At 35.6% G+C, this 20,379-nt stretch overlaps 3 protein-coding genes across 6 annotated transcripts; 2 read left to right on the forward strand and 1 right to left on the reverse strand.

Moving 5' to 3' along the window:
• Positions 1-1,956: 1,956 nt before the first annotated feature.
• On the forward strand, positions 1,957-5,450 carry LOC116007012 (galactinol synthase 1-like). Its single transcript, XM_031247566.1, has 3 exons — positions 1,957-2,347; positions 3,603-3,890; positions 4,689-5,450. The coding sequence occupies exons 1-3, from the start codon at positions 2,030-2,032 to the stop codon at positions 5,055-5,057; spliced, it is 975 nt and encodes a 324-aa protein (XP_031103426.1). The 5' UTR covers positions 1,957-2,029; the 3' UTR covers positions 5,058-5,450.
• A 564-nt stretch (positions 5,451-6,014) lies between these two features.
• On the reverse strand, positions 6,015-8,874 carry LOC116007014 (ADP-ribosylation factor). Of its 4 annotated transcripts, none has more exons than XM_031247572.1 (7): positions 8,749-8,874; positions 7,959-8,117; positions 7,763-7,833; positions 7,318-7,437; positions 7,129-7,247; positions 6,461-6,542; positions 6,015-6,317 (listed from the first exon to the last, which is right to left on the reverse strand). In XM_031247572.1, the coding sequence occupies exons 2-7, from the start codon at positions 8,104-8,106 to the stop codon at positions 6,312-6,314; spliced, it is 546 nt and encodes a 181-aa protein (XP_031103432.1). In that variant the 5' UTR covers positions 8,107-8,117; positions 8,749-8,874; the 3' UTR covers positions 6,015-6,311. The 4 variants fall into 4 exon arrangements, with proteins under 4 accessions (XP_031103432.1, XP_031103433.1, XP_031103435.1 ...); XM_031247573.1 differs by having other exon boundaries at positions 7,959-8,120; positions 8,749-8,871; XM_031247575.1 differs by having other exon boundaries at positions 8,753-8,857.
• Positions 8,875-14,220: 5,346 nt separating this feature from the next.
• LOC116005702 lies at positions 14,221-16,354 on the forward strand. Its single transcript, XM_031245942.1, has 4 exons — positions 14,221-15,298; positions 15,392-15,669; positions 15,746-16,133; positions 16,254-16,354. The coding sequence occupies exons 1-4, from the start codon at positions 14,221-14,223 to the stop codon at positions 16,352-16,354; spliced, it is 1,845 nt and encodes a 614-aa protein (XP_031101802.1).
• Positions 16,355-20,379: the final 4,025 nt, after the last annotated feature.

Genomic DNA, 20,379 nt, shown 5'->3' on the forward strand with positions numbered 1-20,379 from the left:
GTCTTCTTCAATCTTCTTTAATCTTTGACGAAAGAAGATGATGAATCTCGAGATGCAAGGAGATTCCACTAAATACGAGAATACAAAGATAGCAAAAGACAATACAACTTTAATAAATACGAGAAGGTTAAAATTCAATTTAGATATCGAAAATTTATTATTGCCTTTAGTCAAAGTTATATAAATTAAATATGGTACAAAAATTAAAAATTGAAGTCTAAAAGTGACAAGTTTTTAACAATTAAATATCAAATTTCATAAAGGTGAGTAAAACTGTAATTAACTAATTAATACAGAAATAGCTAAATAACAATGTCAAACTAGTACTATGTGCTGGGGCAATCTATGCTTGAATAACAATGGAACGATGGGCTGTTCAAACAATTCTACTACATTATATTCTTCCTAAAATTAACTCCTTTGTAATGTTTATTTCTCATTAATTACTAGCTTCATTATTGCATAAACTTTTTTTTTATATACGGAGTATATTATAATGTTTGTAATTAACTCGATCATGTCGAATTAGTTGATTCATAATTAATATAACTTTTGTTATGAAGACGGTACTCGGTAGCGACGCACAGTCTTCGTCCGGTGGACTTTTAATTTTTTAATATTTAATTATAATAATATTTGTTATTGTTATTGTTAGTGTTATTATAATAATAATAATAATAATAATAATAATTATTATTATTATTATTATTATTATTATATTTATTGTGATGCTATGTTGATATTTTTTATTTAACATTTTATGTGGCGAGTGACTTGTTAATAACTCACAACAATAGATAAACGGGCGGGGAAGTTGCAAGGAGATCAAGGCAGAGCTCTTGGGCTCAGACTCTGTTGCTTCGTGGACAGTTGTAGCGAGCGTAGTGGAGGAGTTAGACCTAGTCAAGGAAGTTTAAACTATCCGCTATTTTTTCGCAGGAGCAGTTAAAGTGCGGCCTAATATAAAAGTACTCTTCTTTGTCTTATTATAATCTCATTCACTCTCTTGTAGTAACATTACAGTCGTTATACTGTGGACCATGAATTATGGTTGATATTGCAGTTGTGTTGAACTGATACTGTAGCTGTGTTGAACGGATACTACAGTTGTGTTGAAAGGGAACTGCAGTTGCGCGAAACAGAGGCTGTGTCATCCGTCTGGAACTGCAGTTGTGTTGAACTGATACTGCAGTTGTGTTGAACGGATACTGCAGTTGTGTTGAAAGGATACTGCAGTTGTGTTGAACGGAGGAACGGTCTCTGTTCCGCGCAACTGCAGTTTCCTTTGAACACAACTGCAGTATCTTTTTAACATAACTGCACTATCTTTTTAACACAACTGCAGTATCAGCCATGATCATGGTCCACAATATAATTTGCGGTAACATTATCCAAGTCTTAATACAACCTTGTCTCCGTGAGTCGTAACTCATAGTTCCTTGCCTTTTTCAATTCAATGCCTTTGTCTTATCTCTTATTGCTATTTTATAATTATTGAGTTATTTGAGTTGGACTACCGAGTTAATACAATTCATCACTCATCTAATTTCATATATTCTTAGAAAATATGAATTAAAATATTTATTTTAATGATTTTTAGTTTAATTTAATAACTTAAACGTATTTTATACCACCTCTATCACTTTTATTTTATCTATAAGGGGATACACATTACACTCTTTTTAAATTCGTAGATAAATATTGTAATTTGTGATCGTGAAGCGAGCTACTTTGAAGCCGCGTGGCATTCGCCTTAAAAGTGCCACGTAGCAGAAAACTGACTCATAAATGGCGGCGCAGTTGAAACGTGTCAATGCATCAGGGGGGACAATGCTTCGACCGTTTTTCGGTGCCAGAGTGCTTAACGGATACGACGTCGTTCTGTACCGCCATAACAACACTACAAAGGTGGCATAATGTGCTCCCAATATTTCCATGCAAACTACATTAAACCATCCAATACTGATCGAGTGAGTTTAATTAATTTCTTCAGAATTCAAAAAGAAAAAAAGAAACAAAAACTCAAAAAATGGCTCCTGACGCAAGCAACGGTAGCTTAGTGGTGGCTCGGGCTGCCGGCCGGCGGGCCTACGTCACGTTTTTGGCCGGCAATGGAGACTACGTGAAAGGCGTAGTGGGATTGGTGAAGGGTTTGAGGAAAGTGGGCACGGCGTATCCGGTTGTGGTGGCGGTTTGGCCAGATGTTCCGGCGGAGCACCGCCGCTTGCTGGTGGCGCAAGGCTGCATTGTCCGTGAAATCGAGCCCTTATACCCTTCCCAGGACTTCCAGCTTCCGTTTGCTCGCCAATATTACGTTCTCAATTATTCTAAACTCCAATTTTGGCAGGTAAGCTCATATTAAAAACAGAATTTCATTTTTAGTTTTAGATTTACTTCCAATTTTAATTTTCTTTTTTTAGAATATCTTTTCTTGGTCTTAGCTACTATTATTGCAGTCGTTATACCGTGGACCATGGGTCATGGTTGATATTGTAGTTGTGTTGAACTGATACTACAGTTGTGTTGAAAGGATACTGCAGTTTTGTTGAAAGGGAACTGCAATTGCGCGGAACAGAGGCCGTGTCATCCATCTGGAACTGCAGTTGTGTTGAACGGATACTGCAGTTGTGTTGAAAAGATACTGTAATTATGTTGAACGGATGAACGACCTTTGCTCCGTGCAACTGCAGTTTCTTTTCAACACAACTGCAGTATCTTTTCAACACAACTGCAGTATTCGTTCAACACAACTGCAGTATCAGCTATGATCATGGTGCACAATATAATTTGCGCTATTATTGTAGTATGATTTTTTTTTTTTATTAATGAATATGTTTATATGACGTTGAATAATGAATATGAGGGTATTCTAATTCTTTTTATACAAACAAAGTGAATTGATTTGTTATATTTTTATTTTTTTTAAAAAAATCACTAATTTAAGACTAGAGTCTCCTATCTTCTTTAATTGCTACACCTCCCCAGTAGAGCCTCGCACCAATGGAATTACATATATGAATCTAAGAAATAGACTAAAATATTAACATTATTTTAAAAAATTTATTGACAAAAGATTAAAATGGGCATATCATAATAGTACTAGGATAAACATGAGATTTTATAATAAAAAATTAAAAGTGAAATGATACGTATAAATTTAAAACAATATTATTTAAAAATTCCCATGTTCATAGAAACTCATGCATATAAGCAACAATCTAGAATTGCATGACTCTATCCTAAAACACCAAGTATTGAAAATAAAATTTGCAATATGGAGTATATTTTGTAAAACAAATAGTTATATAGATTTAATTTGGGATGATACTTTATGTTTGAGTTCTATTACTTGTACTCTCAAATTTTATTCTCTCACTTTTACTCCTTAATGTAGCGGGTTTTGATAATCTATTTTTCTCAAGTGAGTATGAATACAAGTATCTACATCAAAATTTTGTGTGTGAAAGTACACACAGTAATTTTTATATGAATTTTTTTTTTTTTGGCATCCTAAACAGGATAAAACCAATTCAACAGTACACCTTGTCTTTCCCTCTAAGACTTTTTGGTTGAATAATTATGGTGTTTTTGTTGGTATGTAGTTTACGGAGTATAGCAAAATGGTATACTTAGACTCGGACATGCAAGTTTTCGAAAACATAGATCATCTGTTTGATCTGGCGGATGGGTACTTTTACGCAGTGGCGGACTGTGTTTGTGAGGAGCATGGAGAGCCGTGCCAGGAGATATTGCCATGGCCTACAGCCTTGGGACCAAGGCCCCCCATGTATTTCAATGGAGGCATGTTTATGTTTCAACCAAATATGTCCACATACACTCGTCTCCTCAACGACTTCAAACTCACCCCTCCAACCGCATTTGCTGAGCAGGTAAACACTACTTTTTAACACTTACAATAGACTTAGCTAGGGTTGTTTAATATCTTTATTCTTATTTCATGAATTATACAGTGGACCATGGTTCACAATGCATTGTGGACCATGGATCATGACGGATACTACAGTTGTATTGAACTGATACTGTAGTTGTGTTGAACGGATACTGCAGTTGTGTTAAAAGGGAACTGCAGTTGTGCAGAACAGAGGCTGTGTCATCCGTCTGGAACTGCAGTTGTGTTGAACGGATACTGCAGTTATATTGAAAGGATACTGCAGTTCTGTTGAACGGATGAACGGACGGATGAACGGTCTCTGTTCCGCGCAACTGCAATTTCCTTTCAACACAACTGTAGTATCTTTTTAACACAACTGCAGTATCAACCATGATTATGGTTCACAATATAATTTGCGACCCAGCCCACTACAATTAAATAATTTCATGAATTAATAATACCATTTTCATGGTACCCAGCCCACTACAATTAAATACATCATATTTGATTGTACCGGTCGATCTAGTATACCATAAATATTAGTAGTGCTTAAAGCTATATAAAGTACGGAGTAAATGTTTTGCATTGTGCAATTTCTTCTTCTGTCTTCCATGCCTCGACCCCACAGAGTATGTGGGAGGAGGTAAATTATGGTAACAGACAAGATCATACCCCAGTGCATTCAAGGGATCTGCCTACTTTTGAACACTGATTTTTTCCTCTCAAATACTGCCTATTAAACCACTAGACTAAGCCATTGTGCATTTTCTAATAGAATGGCGGGGGTATCTTGTAGGATTTCTTAAACATGTTCTTCAGAGATGAGTACAAGCCTCTCCCGTACGTTTACAATATGTTGGTGAATATGGTGTGGCGGCACCCGGACAAAGTGGAGCTGAGCAAAGCCAAGGTGGTTCATTATTGCGTGGACGGCGCGAAGCCGTGGAGGTACACAGGCAAGGAAAACAACATGGGGAGAGAGGAGATGAAGATGCTGGTGAAGAAATGGTGGGAGATTTACAATGATCCGAGCTTGGATTACAAATACAAGCAGAGAGGCAGTGTTTATGAGCTAGCAGGGGGTGCAGCACATGAAGTGGCTAGATTCTCTAACACCGGAAACCTCACTCAACCTCGATATGTTAAAGGCCCACCGGCAGCTTAGCGATGCCGAGGTTCAGTTTCTCCTCCTCCTCCTCCTTTTGTGTGAAGAATAATAGGTCGCTAGTAAGGCAGCTTCCAATAAGGAAGAAGAGAGAATGGTTTCCCCATAAAGAATATATATACATATATAGGTTATAGTTTTTGTGGTGTCACTGTGCCTTGGTTTCCAAAATAAGAAACAACTGTGTAAGTGTATAGTTTACCTCTCACTTTCCAAACAGCGAATCTATATTTTGGAGTAAGGCACGGTTTAAAAACCCTTTAGGTTTCAAGTGTTGTGGCTTGTGGTTTAGAATAAGTTCAAAGTAATATAGTGCCGGTGTGTAATATTATCTCTTTGTAGATATGAAAACCTAAAATGTTGATGTTTGTAAAAAAAAAAAATGCAACTACTAATTACTCATTTACTCATTCCTCGCAAGTTCTTTGTAATTACTACATATGAAATTACTCATTTACTCATTACTCGCAAGTTCTTTATAATTACTACATATGAAAACACATCCGATTCTCTTGTTTATTGGCATATGCTAATAGGCAAAACTTTCTTTCTTGGCCGGGTGACTAGGAAAAGTCGCAAATTATATTGTGGACCATGATCATGGTTGATACTGCAGTTGTGTTGAACTGATACTGCAGTTATGTTGAAAGGAAACTGCAGTTGCGCGAAACAGAAGTCATTCATTCATTCAACACAACTGCAATATCCGTTCAACACACCTGCGTATCAGTTCAACAAAACTGCAGTTTCAGGCGGATAAAACAGCCTCTGTTCCGCGCAACTGCAGTTCCCTTTCAACACAACTGTAGTATCATTCAGCCATGACCCATGGTCAACGGTATAACTACTGAGGAAAAGTGTTATGCTTTTAGCCAAATGGTTCACAACTAACATACAAACTGGAAGTCAATGAAAACTGGCTTATAGAAAACTCCCTACAGTAAAATATGACAAATCGAAACACTCAAATGATAAATTTCAATTGAAGATCCCAAGGCAGTGAGAAAAAGTAACTAATTTAGCCATGATAACGGCCTATTTTAAAGAAGATTTCATGGAGAGTAGCAGAAATTACATGAAATAACCTAAAAGTAGCAGAAATTACATGAAATAACCTAAAAGTGCACACCAGCAAGTTTGTTCACAACAATTTAGAGGAGAATAAAATGCAAACTTAGAGCCAACCTGATCTGGCCAGTAAAACCAAGATATACATAAAAGTTCAAAAAGATGATGGCGCACTCACTTTACTTTCTATGCCTGCCATAAAATTAGAAAGGAGACAATTAGATAACCATAAACAATCATATGATATGATAACAATTACTGAATATAGGCATAATTTTGTTCCATGGGCTCTCTATGTGAGAATGCATACACTGGTTAGGATAGAGGAAATTTACCTTGTTTGCAATGTTGTTTGAGAGCCAGTCCAATCCCTCATAAAGCCCTTCTCCAGATGTGGCACAAGTGCTCTGGATATACCTATTATAAGAAATGCATAAAACAATCGGTCAGAATTTTAGTTAGAATACAGTGGCATAATATAATTTTTAGGGAATTTTACCATATACATATATGAGGTATAAATATATAATAATACCTTAAAAATTGTGTTACTATAACATTTAAGTTTAGATACTATATGCTCTTTAATTTGGCACTCTTATAATCTAAAATTGGACCAAGGTCACTCAACTGTGCTATAATGCGCATTGGCTAAACCACACTAAAAGACAGATCCAATCAATTAGATAGTCTAACTAATGATCTTATAAACCCATATGTTTCTCTCTTATTTTTCAATGTAGGACTCTTAGCAATTACTATGTACTACAAGGCTAAGTAGTATAAAGTTCTTTCTCATATTATCTTTTAGAATTATGCTATAATTGTAAGATGAACCAAATTGAAGAACACATTTAGTACTACCAAAACTAAAATGTGACAAAACAATTTAGGTACTGTACTCCAAATGAAAGGTAGAATTTCTCTAACTTATGATGATGCCTAAGTGCATCCAAACAGATAGATAATCAAGCAATTCAGAGTACAAGGCCAAAGAATATACCAGTGACGTTGACGGAGAGAGTGAAGACCAAGCTTGTCAGTAATCTCAGCAGCATTCATAGCATTAGGAAGATCTTGCTTGTTTGCAAACACAAGCAACACAGCATCCCTCAACTCATCCTGTACAAACATTGCTCAAATTCAGTATTGAAATCAAAATCAATATCACATTGCACATGTACAGGAATACCTCATTCAGCATACGGTGAAGCTCATCCCTTGCCTCAACAACACGATCTCGATCATTACTGTCAACAACAAAGATAAGCCCCTGTGTATTCTGGAAATAGTGTCTCCATAGTGGACGAATCTGGATTCACAAAATAATGATAAGCAATAGCATTTTCTTAAAGGAAAATTCTGCTGTATTAGGTTGTGAGACACCACAGGTCAAACCCCAGAAAGTAAGCCATGACAGCTGTCTACTACAAACCCAAGTAGAAATCAACTTGCTGGAGCCTAGAGGTCAAAATATGAATAGCAGGCAGAAATTCAAGCATTTTACCAAGGGCATAATAAACTTAATCTAATATTAAGGAACTCAGAAATTTTAGCATCTAGTTGGTAGAGAACTATGAAAAGAAGTAAAAGTCATCACATCCAAATTAGTAATATACAGATGTAGTGTCAATTACCTTGTCCTGACCACCAACATCCCACACTGTGAAGCTTATGTTTTTGTACTCCACAGTCTCCACATTAAATCCTGTTAAAGAAAAGGATATAAACATCATTACCATAAAATCAAAACTAAAACCAGGGGTACCATTGACCACCTAAATTGGATCAAAGGACAAAAGACCAACCATATGAAAACTTGATGAAACTTACCAATAGTAGGAATGGTAGTAACAATCTCTCCCAGCTTAAGTTTATACAATATAGTGGTCTTACCAGCTGCATCTAGACCCACCATAAGGATACGCATCTCCTTCTTGGCAAAGAGCCGGCTGAAAAGCTTTGTAAAGGACAACCCCATATTCTAAATGTCTGCTGCATAAAAAGTAGTTAGGCAGTTAGGCTTGCAGATCAATAATGAAGAGTAAGGTTGCATGGATGCAAGTGATTTATTCTGAATCATGCATAATTACTTCCACATTTCTATTACACTCATATTTCTTTCGAACTTTCCGTTCAATCTATATTCTACTGCAAAATTCTCCTCCCCGAAAACTCAACAAAAGGAGAAGCATGACCAGTACAATGCGCAGATCAATGACAAACACCGAATATTAAACAAATAAATGAATTCTACAAAATACTACCCATTTCAGTTATTGCACAAAGTAGCAAAAATATTGCATTTTAATCAGACAATAATCCCCAAAACAAAATTCAGATCCAGAAATTAGACATTAAAAAAAATCATACGAACGCAGGATCATCTACACATATACAGATCCGATATACATAAGCAGGAATCGTATTTATCTTACACATACATGAGAATTCACGCATCTCTTTAGATGTAAACCTACACCTCGATTCGCAAATTGGCAAAAATTACAAATCAATCTTTAAAGCTAAATTATCTGTTTGTACGCAGATCGTCGATACGAAAAAGATATAAGTGTGTGCGTCAGAAACAACATGCAAAAAATGAACAAAGAGAGAAAAATACCTACGGAGTCACAGGGTGAAAAGCGAGAAGGAAAGAGAGAGGCAGATCTAGGCATCTAGCAGAAGACAATCTGCCCTGTCCTTTGATGACTCGCGGTTATGTGGTCTCGCAGTTAATTTAAAAAATTAAAAATTAAAAAATTCCTCCACTTTTTTAGGGGTTGGCTACAAAGTGAGAATTAAGTAAGAAAATAATTGTAATTTGAATGGGGAAACATAATTGAGAATAAGCTGAGAATTTAATTTGTTTCATCAGTCAGAGTAAATGAAATTATTAAAAAAATTGATTATACTGTTTCATTTTACAGGAAAATTGTAATTGTAATAGAATATATAAATAAATGTCAAATACTGTGGTCTAGTAGCACCTGGTGTCCTAGTTTACACTCTCACATGGATGATGGAGTGGGTTCGAGTCTCAGTGAACTGTTGACTCTTTGTGCTATGAACAGATACTACATTGTAACAGAATAAGTTTTCAATTTTATAAAAATTACACATTTTGAAGTTTGTAATATTTATGGAATTGACTTGTTATTTTTTTCTTTTTATCATTTTTCGTTGTTAGATCTACTATATTGACATACTGGATTTGTCCACAGTTCTTAAAGAAAAAATGGTTCTCATAGGAGCCAAGACATATATACAGTGGCGGATCCAGCATGGGGGCAGCTGCCCCCACTCACCCCACCCCCCACCCCTATATAGCCCTTGTATGTATATGTGTATGTATAGTACATATACAGATATAAATATAGGAAAACAGATGTGAGTAATCAATTGTTAAGTTAGCAGAGTTGGATGGACGCGTCTTGTTAGTTAGGCATGATGAGGCTTCGAATCCAGCAGCATCCACTTTTCCTCCTCTATAACTTTGTTTATCCTTGTAGCTTTTCTCATTCCCTTGTTTGTAACTTCTTCAAATAATAATGTAATATTTGTATAAAGTTTTTATAAATATCTTGTTTGTAACTTCTTTAAATAATAATGTAATATTTGTATAAATTTTTTATAAATATATTTTATATTTGAATTATTTATATATTTTCTATTTGAATTATTTTATCAACTTAATTATGTTTCATATATTGTTATTAATATTTGTATAAAGTTTTTGTGTTTTAGTTTTCGTCTATATCCAATAATATTTATGACTATATTCCTTTTAAGTATTTCATTTTTTTAATACTACCATTATATTACAATGCAATATATGTTCATTACTACTTTCTCAACCTATTGAAGCACAAAGAGTCAATATCGTTGAGGCTCAAACACACAACCTTCCATATGTTTTCGCCCCCACTGGGACATTTTTCTGGATTCGCCACTGCATATATATATATATATATATATATATATATATATATATATAGTACCTACCATTAGGTGAGGACGTGAGGACTAATCTAGACTATTAAATTAAAATGATGCACGGTTGAGATTAAAAGGAACAAATCACACATATTAAGAAAATAAATTCCTTTAAAATATTAGAAAATATAAAGTTAGGGATAAATCAGTCTTATTAGAAGTTGTGCGTCCTATACAGAATATCATACATTCCTATATTTGGGGTGTTTGGCAAACGGCTGATAGCTTATAGCTGATAGCTGGTTGGTTTAGCTAGTAGTTGATGGCTGGTTGCGTTAACTGGTTTGACCAGCTAGTTGTATTAGCTGGTTATAAAAAATTGTTTGGTAATTAGCTGTTTACTAGTAGCTGATTGAATGTAAAATGACATTTAAGGGTATGAGTGTATTGTATTATTTCAACCTTTAAATATAACAAGAAGATAAACTCTTATTAATAAATAATTATAAAATTTAGATATCATCTATACTTTTTTAAGGGCATAAGTTAATTTTTTTTTGTTTATTTAACTCTTATTAAATTATACGAGTATTCTAAAACAATTTTTATTACGTATTTATTTTCTATTATTATTATTATTATTAAAAATAACAAACCTATCACCCGTTTATTATTATTATTATTATTATTATTATTATTATTATTATAAAATAACAAACACACCACCCATTTAAAAGTAAATCACATTGATTTCAAAGGATAAAATAGTCAATATACTCATTGTTCCCAACAAGCTAATACAAAAAAGCTACATTCATTGGGGGTGTTTGGCAAACGGCTGATAGCTGGTTGGTTTAGCTAATAGTTGATGGCTGATTGCGTTAACTAGTTTGACCAGCTGGTTGTATTAGTTGGATATAAAAAACTGTTTGGTAAATTAGCTGTTCACTATTGGCTGATTGAATGTAAAATGACATTTAAGGGTATTATTATTATTATTATAAAATAACAAACACACCACCCATTTAAAAGTAAATCCCATTGATTTTAAAGGATAAAATAGTTAATATACCCATTGTTCCCAACCAGCTAATACAAAAAGCTACATTCATATTAGCTTTTCAATTTTCAGCTTATTGGCCCAATAAGCCAAAGCCAATAAGCCGTTTACCAAACACTTCAAAATAGCTTATTGGTTGGTCAAAAAGCTAAACTTGGTCAAATAAGCTAAAATTTGGCTTATAAGCCAATAACCAAACACCCCCGTTAGCTTTTCAATTTTCAGCTTATTGGCCCAATAAGCCATTTACCAAACACTTCAAAATAGCAATCATTATTGTGTGGACCATACTATTAAATAATGCACATTCAATATAAAAATAATGTACATTCAGTATAAAAATAATGTACATTATATTCAGGGGATGTACATTATTTGTGTACTGAATGTACATTATTTTTATACTATAAATATAGTATAAAAATAATGTACATTCAGTACAAAAATAATGTACATTTAGTACATTAAAAATGTACATTTAATTATGGTCCACATAGCTGTGTGGACCATGGTCCACACAATAATTTGCCTCAAAATAGCTTATTGGTTAGTCAAACAGCTAAACTTGGTCAAATAAGCTAAAATTTGGCTTATAAGCCAATAACCAAACACCCCCATTGAATGGTGTACATCGGTAACTCTTTGATTTTGCATTCAAACACCGTCAAAAAATTCTACGATAAAAGTCCAATGACATACGATACACCAAACTAAGTGCACTAATGCACATCTTACTAATCTACAATGCACAACTCACAACACTAGGTTACACAATCAGCACACCAGAACGCACAACCGTACTATCCAAACATGTGTACATATAACCAACATCCAAATATATGCAATATTATACTCAAAAGAATGAGCAAAAAAATAAATAATACTGATCGCTTTGCATGGACGAACGCTTGATCGATGATCAAGAAATCGTGGCTCCGAATCACAATGGTGATGATCCAAGAAAATAGGAAACCAATTTGACAAGGGTCACACTTGTGAGAGACTGTCTCACGAATCTTTATCTGTGAGACGGGTCGGGTCAAGATGAAATGTAATACTTTATTCATGATTTAGTATTGCCTTTGCTAGTATAAGTATTACATTTCATCTTCACCCAACTCGTCTCGCGGATAAAGATCAATGAGACGGTCTCACACAAGTTTTTGCTTTTTGACCAAGGATTACCCATGTGTTCACACTTAAAAATAGAAAAAGACACTACTAACCTCACTTTAACAAAACAAGATCAATCCATGTCATCTTAGAAAATCAAATCTGGGTCATATATATATCATCATAATCATAATCATATGAGAATCAATCCCTATGTGAGAATGTGTGGACAAATCCAAAATCATTGATCTATAAGATCTAATGGATGAGAAACCAAGTAAAAAACGAGAGGGGTCATTTTCATAAATATTACAAATTTTTAAAATGAGCGGTGTCTTTTTCATAAATATTACAAAGTTTTGTTTATTTTGAACCGTTAGATCTACTAGATCAGTGGTTTTGATTTGTCCGCATATTCTCACATGCGACATGGTTCTCACCTGATTAGTGACACACACACACACACACACACACACACACACACACACACACATATATATATATATATATATATATATCAAGGTTGTAAAAATTGCAATCGGCGCCTAGGCGCTAGGCGGCCGCCGCGAGGAAGGCCATAATCGGCCTCCTCCGCGGCCCTCCAGCTAGGCGGCCGCCGAGCCGGTCTAGGCGGTTTAGGCGCCGCCTTGATGAACCGCCGAATTTTTTTTATTTATTTTTTTTTAAGGTTCAGTCGCCAAAACGACGTCGTTTTGGCGACTGAACCCTTATTTTGATTTACGCCTCAGTCCTCACAGATCGCGATTTGGAGAACCCGCGGCCTGCGCAAATCGCCTCCGGGCTCCGCCAGCGACTCTGCTTCCTCCGCCGGCCAGCGCCACTGCCGCCGGCGCCTCCACCGGACACCTCGCCTACGCCGTCGGCCGCCACACCCTCCTCAGGTAACGTACTGCAACTACTTCAATTTCAATTTTCAATATTTCAATTTCATTGTTTAATTTGTTTTTTTTTTTTTTTAAGTTTTAGTTTGTTTAATACTTTAATTGTTTAACTTTGGTAGTTATAGAGATACTATTATACTAATATGATTTGAACATATATGTATTTTGGATTTTCGGCAATGGGCAAAAAATGAAAGCGTATATGCATTTAGCATTTTTGGTTAATGCCATGGTCACACACTCACATTGTTTAATTTTTAATAGTTGTTTTTTACTTTTTAGTTGGCTAGTTGCATTGGTAAATGGTAATTCATTAATTTTATGCTTTATAGTTTATACACTATAGTTACTTGTTACTTTGTTAGTTTGTTAATTGTTAGTTTGTTAGTTGTTAGATTGTTAATGGTCACATACTTCACAATGGCTACTTGTTGTTTTATAGTTGGCTACTTGTTGCATTGTTAACATTAGTTAGTTTGTTAATGCCTTAGCCCTTAATGGTCACACGACTCACAAACTCACATTGTTAGTTAGTTACTTAGTTTAGTTAGTTAGTTAATTACTTGTTGAGTTGTTGCCTTGTTGACTTATAGAATTGTTGATTTGTGCATTTTTGTTAAGTTGTTAATTAGTTAGTTACTTACTTATTGAGTTGTTGGCTTGTTGCCTTGTTGGCTTATAAAATTTGTTGACTTATGCATTCTTGTTAAATTGTTACTTGTAGTTAGTTACTTGTTGTTGCCTTGTTGGCTTATCGAATTGTGTATTGTACTATTGTGTATTCTTGATTTAATCATTTAGGTACTTAGTTTAGTTAGTTAGTTAATTACTTGTTGAGTTGTTGCCTTGTTGGCTTATAGAATTGTTGATTTGTGTATTTTTGTTAAGTTGTTAATTAGTTAGTTAGTTACTTATTGAGTTGTTGGCTTGTTGCCTTGTTGGCTTATAAAATTTGTTGACTTATGCATTCTTGTTAAATTGTTACTAGTTGTTAGTTACTTGTTGTTGCCTTGTTGGCTTATCGAATTGTGTATTGTGTATTCTTGATTTAATCATTTAGGTACTTTACTCCAACTCTCCAAGTATGGCAAGTGAGCCAAGTGGCGAAAATAATACTTCTCAAAGTATTGGAAGTTCCGAACCATCTACAATAAAAAGAAAGTCTAATGATATTGGTTGGGAATATGGAGTACTACATGATCCTAGTAAGTCAATGGATAAGATTCGATGTTTATTGTGTAAGAAAGTAATGTCCGGTGGAGTGTATAGGATTAAAGAGCATATTGCTGGCATACCAGGGAATGTAAGCAAATGCCCCACAGCTTCAAAGGATGATCAAATCAAATGTAGGGAAGCTCTCATGATGGCAAAGAACAAAAAGAAGAATAAGAGAGTTGAAGAAGTTAATCTAAGAGCGGAGGTAAGCATCAATGCGCATGACTTAGAGAGTATGAGTAACCCAATAGATGTTGATGAGGTGCAACAGTTTGGACCCTTGAAACCACCTCGTCCAATTGCCCCAATGGATAAGTTTGCAAATCAAATCAATCCTGAATCTTCTTTGAGTTCAGGAAAGGGCACGGCACAACAGCGAATTATTCAGGCCTTTGACAAAGAAAGAGAAAATCGTGTAAAAGAATACGTATGCAGATGGGCCTATGAAACAGCTATTCCTTTTCATGCTTTTGAGAAAGATAGCTTCAAGTTGTTGCTTGAAGCAGTTGGTCAATATGGTCCGGGGTTTCATGGACCAAATAGATATGAGATGAGTGAAACGTTTTTAAAAAAAGAGGTTGATCGAGTTAAAGAAGGTTTGAAGGTACATGAAGCAGAGTGGAAACTTAATGGATGCTCAATTATGACAGATGCATGGACAGATAGGAAAAGAAGAAGCGTTATGAACTTGTGTGTTAATTCAAGGATGGGCACAGTTTTTATATCTTCTAAAGAATGTTCTATTGAAGCACACACAAGTCAGTTTATCTTTGAGTATGTTGAGCATGGTATTCAACAAGTTGGGGAGGGGAATGTTGTTCAAATTGTCACAGATAATGCCGCGAACAACATGGGAGCTGCTAAGTTGTTGAAGGAGAAGAGACCACTTATATTTTGGACTTGTTGTGCAACTCATTCCATCAATTTAATGCTTGAAAGCATAGCAGGTATAACACTATAAAATATAAATGCATTTAATGTTAATAATTTAAGCACTAAATCTACTAAAACTTTAATGTTTAACTGTCTTGGAATTGCAGGTTTGCCAAGGTTTAAGAAAGTTCTTGACCAAGCAAAGACATTGACTATCTTTTTCTATGCACACCATAAGACATTGGCCATGATGAGATCCTTTACAAAGAAGCGTGACATAATTAGGCCAGGTGTGACTAGGTTTGCTTCTGCATTTCTTACTTTACAGAGTTTACTTGATAAGAAAATTGAGCTAAAAGCTATGTTTACAAGCAATGAATGGGATGAGTGCAAATTTGCCAAAACAGTTAAAGGGAAACATGCTTTTAATACTGTCTTGAGTCAGGCATTTTGGCATAGGGGTCGTATTATGCTTGAAGGTTTTTGCACCGTTGGTGAAGGTGTTTCGTATTGTTAATCAGGATAAGAAACCTTCCATGGGATTTGTATATGGTGAGATTATGCATGCCAAAGAAGAAATAAAGAGGGCTTTGAATGGAGTTGAAAAGAATTATGAGCCTATTATTAGAATAATTGAGGAGAAGATGAAAAATAGGCTAGACACCCCTCTACATTTGATGGCTTACTTTCTGAATCCTTATTACCATTATAAGGATCTTCTACTTCATAGGGATGCTGACATTTCTTTTGGAAGTATTGAGTTTCTTGAGACATATTACTTTGAAGACTTAGACATGCAAAACAAGGTACTAAAAGAAGAATTATCCAAGTATAAGTTGAAAGAAGGCATGTTTGGAAAATTGATTGCAATAAAAGGTTGTGAGTCTAATGATGCGCAATATGATCCGGGTAAATAACTAAATACTAATCTTTTACATTTTTAATACTAATTGGCTAATTGCATAATTTTGACTATTTGTCTTCTTTGATACTTGGATGTAACAATGTGGTGGTCAACTTTTGGTGCAGGAACTCCAAACTTGAGAACACTAGCAATGAAGATTCTATCTCTTACCTCAAGTTCTTCAGGATGTGAAAGGAATTGGAGTACATTTGAAGGGGTTAGTTGATTTTAGTTTACTAGAATACTACTTGACTTTTTATTTTTTAAGTTTTAAGTTTTAAGTTTTAACTTTTAAGTTTTAACAAAGTAACAACTAACAAGTTATAACATGTTTTGCATTTTTCTATTTGTCTATTTTAGGTACATACAAAAAAAAGAAATAGGTTGGAATCTAATCGGCTAAACAATCTTGTCTTTGTGCAATTCAATGCAAACTTGATGAACAAAAGAAAAAAAAGAACAAAATGTTGAATTATTACTTGCTAGTGATTCAAGATTGGCACAAGATTGGATGGTTGAACAAGAGGAAGTAGATGTTGAAGGGGGAGTTGAATTTGATGATGAGCTAGAGATGGATGAAGCACTAAGACCGCGGAGGAGCAGTAGATTGAGGGAGCTTGAAGAAGATGACTTTGAATCCGAAGCTGAAGAAGAAATTGATGTTGTTGTTGAGTTTGAAGAAGAAGATGAAAATCATGTGATAGAACAATATGGACAAGGAGATGGAGAAGAAAATATTGAAAGTTGAATTTGATGAGCATTTTGAAACTTGAAGTGTTTGTAACTTTGTATTATTGTATTATTTGTATTAAACTAGTGATTTGATGGTTTATTTATTTTGTAGTTTGCATGAACTAAACTAGTAATGAAGTGTTTGTACTTTTGTATTAAACTTGAAGTGTTGCCTTTTTGGAGTTTGCATGAACTATAACTTGAGTAGTTGAGTCTAATATTTTTAATTTTTATGATGAATTGATTTGGAAATTTGAAAATTAGCTTTGATAGTTTCATTTTTTTTTTGAAAACCAAACAAACCAAACTTTGATTAATCAGATAATTCGCTTACATCAAAACAATACGAAATAAAACGAGGCATACACTCAGAATATTCAATCAATTCCCCGCCATAACAAGACAGTGCATGATGAGATAAAATATGGGCAAGAGTGTTGGCTTCACGCTTCACGAACCGAATGTCAGACAATGGAAGGTCCAAAAGGTGATCCCGAATCTCGTTAATAATTAAACCAAAAGGGGAGATATTCAGACCGCCCTCCACTGCGTTCGTGACCACTTGAGCATCAGTTTCAAGACAAACACATTGCCACCCTTTCCTTTTAATCCAACTCAAAGCTTCCCGAGCCCCTATATCCTCCGCCTCCCTCACCGAAAACAATCCATCCATAGAGTACATTACAACTCCCATAATTATGCCACCCTCATCCCGAAGAACCCACCCAAACCCCATCCTTCGATTGTTTGCATCCATTGCCACATCAATATTGAGCTTATAATAACCCATTGGAGGAGGAGACCATTGGTTTTGCATGGATCCCATATACTGCTGCTGCCTCATAATCTGCCCAGTAACATTTTTCCAATTCAAGATATATTGCAATGCCATACGGACCATAGTTCTAGAATCAAGGCACTGATGTTTCCAGACCATGGAGTTTCGGTTCTGCCACAACGCCCAACATATAACAACTATATTTTCCACCATGTCATGATATAGAACACTCCACATTTCTTGAACCCATTCATCGACCGAGACCGCCTCGTCCATCCTCCAATTACGATTAACCTCCCGCCAACAAGATCTCGCAAACTCACAATTGGCGAACAAGTGAATGGCAGACTCAGGTTCCACTCCACATAAAGGGCACAGTTGATCACACTGAACCTGTTTCACAGCCAATGCATCTTTAGTTGGAAGGCGAAGAGTACAAAGAGCCCAGAAAAAACATTTTATTTTAGGCGGAATGTTTAATTTCCAAACTGTAGCCCAACACACAATCCCTGTACCAACTAAACCTCCCATAGCAAGCCTATAAGCACTCTTCACAGAATAGATACCATTCTCCTCCCTTCCCCAGTATATAGAATCTGCAGAGAGAGCTTTTGGAAGAGGGATGCTCATAATTTGGTCACAATCTCTCCGGTTAAAAATATCCTTGAGTAGCTCATAATCCCAAGACCTCCCATTAGGACAAAGAAGAGAGGCCACTAAAGGATCCTCCACAAAACCCGGATTCAGGGTGGTAATATAAGGCTGCTGACTGTCTGGTAACCAAGGGTCCCCCCACACTTTCACCTTACACCCATCCCCTACCCTCCACTTCATACCCTCAAGAATAAGCCCTTGAGATTCACGAATACTAGACCAAACAAACGAAGGATTTGAGCCCACACCCGCCTCCAAAAAAGAGCAATTGGGAAAATACCGAGCCTTAAACACCCTCGTTACTAACGCATCAGGATTTGTTAGAAACTTCCATCCCTGCTTACCCAACAAAGCCATATTCATCTCCCTCACCCTCCTAAAGCCCATACCCCCAAATGTCTTAGGCTTACACAGATCACCCCAAGCTCCCCAACGAATCCCCTTACCCCCCGACCTTCACAACCCCACCAAAAAGAATTCATTATTTGCTCAATCTCATCACAAAGGCCTTTAGGAAGCAGAAAGACTGACATAGCATAATTCGGAATACTTTGAAGAACCGTCTTTAGCAACACTTCCCTTCCAGCTCTAGATAAGAACCGGTTCCCCCAGTACTGAATCCTAGCTCTCACCTTATCCCGAATAAAGCCCAAAATCTCCTTCTTTCGCCGACCCACAAACCCTGGAGACCCAAATACTTCCCCCTACCCTGTTGTTCGGAAATACCCAACGTCTCACAAACAGCCTCCTTGTCCTCCCTACCCACATTCTTACCAAAAACAACCGAAGTCTTATCCAGATTGACCTGTTGACCACTCGCCCTCCCATACTCACCCAAAACCGCCTTTAACAAACCCGCCTCAAGGTTATTAGCCCGAAAAAAAAACAAGCAGTCATCAGCAAAAAATAGATGAGAAATAGAAGGAGCATGACGGGCCACACTCACCCCATGCAAACTCCCCTCCCTCTCTTGGACACGAAGCATAGCACTCAAGGACTCAGCCACAATTAAAAATAGACACGGAGACAAAGGATCCCCTTGCCGTAAACCCCTAGACGGCTGTATTGGTCCCCATTCCCGCCCATCAGCAAGCACCCAGTAACGGACAGACGAGACACACTCCCTAACCAAATCAACCCACTTCTCACAAAAACCCATTTTTAACAAAACCTGCCCCAAAAAATCCCATTCTACCTGGTCGTAGGCTTTACTCATATCAACTTTTAGAGCCCCGAAACCCCCATTTTTACTCTAGTGTCTATGCAAAGCATGAACAGTCTCAAAAGCAATCAACACATTATCAGTAATAACTCTACCCGGAATGAAAGCACTTTGAGCATGAGAAATAACAGAATCCAACAACCCCCTAAATCTGTTAGCCAGAACTTTAGCCAGAATACGATAAATGACATTACATAATGATATAGGGCGGAAATCACTCATCAAATCAGGGTTTCTTTTTTTCGGGATTAAGACTATATGAGTGTCATTTATGCAGGAAGGTAACTGACCCGAGGAAAGAAAAGATTGATAGAAACACACTACCTCATTCCCCAGAATGTCCCAATGCATTTGAAAGAAAGCCGGCGATAAGCCATCTGGGCCTGGCGATAAGCCAGCTTTGATAGTTTCATTAGTTTGTGATTTGTCATTTCACTCATTAGTCATTTGTGAAATGTGAAAATGTAAATTTAGTAATTTAAATTTACAATGTAAAAAATTAACTAAATAAATAAATATAAGTATATAACAAATGAAATAAGTGAAATGACAACATTAAAAGTTTAAAACTTATAATTATAATGATTAATGAATTATTGAATTAATGAGTAATGACATAATGTAATTAAAATATTAAATAATTAATGTTAATATGTTATAAAGTAATAAACTAATAAACTATAATGCAATAACTCTTAAAATATTTTTAAAAAAATTATAAAATTATAAAAAATGTAAAAAAAAAAAAATAAAAAAAATAAAAAAAATCGGGCGCCTAGGGGGCGCCTAGCGATTTTTTCAACATATATATATAAACACGGATATATATATATATATATATATATATATATATATATATATATAT

Source organism: Ipomoea triloba, chromosome 15 (genome assembly GCF_003576645.1).
Source record: "Ipomoea triloba cultivar NCNSP0323 chromosome 15, ASM357664v1".
Classification (NCBI taxonomy): Eukaryota; Viridiplantae; Streptophyta; class Magnoliopsida; order Solanales; family Convolvulaceae; genus Ipomoea; species Ipomoea triloba.

What these genes read in the sequence shown, in the direction of transcription:
- LOC116007012 (XM_031247566.1), top strand. Translation starts at nt 2,030, where the DNA reads ATGGCTCCTGACGCAAGCAACGGTAGCTTAGTGGTGGCTCGGGCTGCC. An exon ending in CTAAACTCCAATTTTGGCAG is followed by an intron (nt 2,348 to 3,602) that starts GTAAGCTCATAT and finishes GTTGGTATGTAG; the next exon opens with TTTACGGAGTATAGCAAAAT. An exon ending in CAACCGCATTTGCTGAGCAG is followed by an intron (nt 3,891 to 4,688) that starts GTAAACACTACT and finishes GGTATCTTGTAG; the next exon opens with GATTTCTTAAACATGTTCTT.
- LOC116007014 (XM_031247572.1), bottom strand. Translation starts at nt 8,106, where the DNA reads ATGGGGTTGTCCTTTACAAAGCTTTTCAGCCGGCTCTTTGCCAAGAAG. An exon ending in TTCACCGTATGCTGAATGAG is followed by an intron (nt 7,248 to 7,317) that starts GTATTCCTGTAC and finishes ATGTTTGTACAG; the next exon opens with GATGAGTTGAGGGATGCTGT. An exon ending in TCTCTCCGTCAACGTCACTG is followed by an intron (nt 6,543 to 7,128) that starts GTATATTCTTTG and finishes TTCTTATAATAG; the next exon opens with GTATATCCAGAGCACTTGTG.
- LOC116005702 (XM_031245942.1), top strand. Translation starts at nt 14,221, where the DNA reads ATGGCAAGTGAGCCAAGTGGCGAAAATAATACTTCTCAAAGTATTGGA. An exon ending in AATGCTTGAAAGCATAGCAG is followed by an intron (nt 15,299 to 15,391) that starts GTATAACACTAT and finishes TTGGAATTGCAG; the next exon opens with GTTTGCCAAGGTTTAAGAAA. An exon ending in TGATGCGCAATATGATCCGG is followed by an intron (nt 16,134 to 16,253) that starts GTAAATAACTAA and finishes CTTTTGGTGCAG; the next exon opens with GAACTCCAAACTTGAGAACA.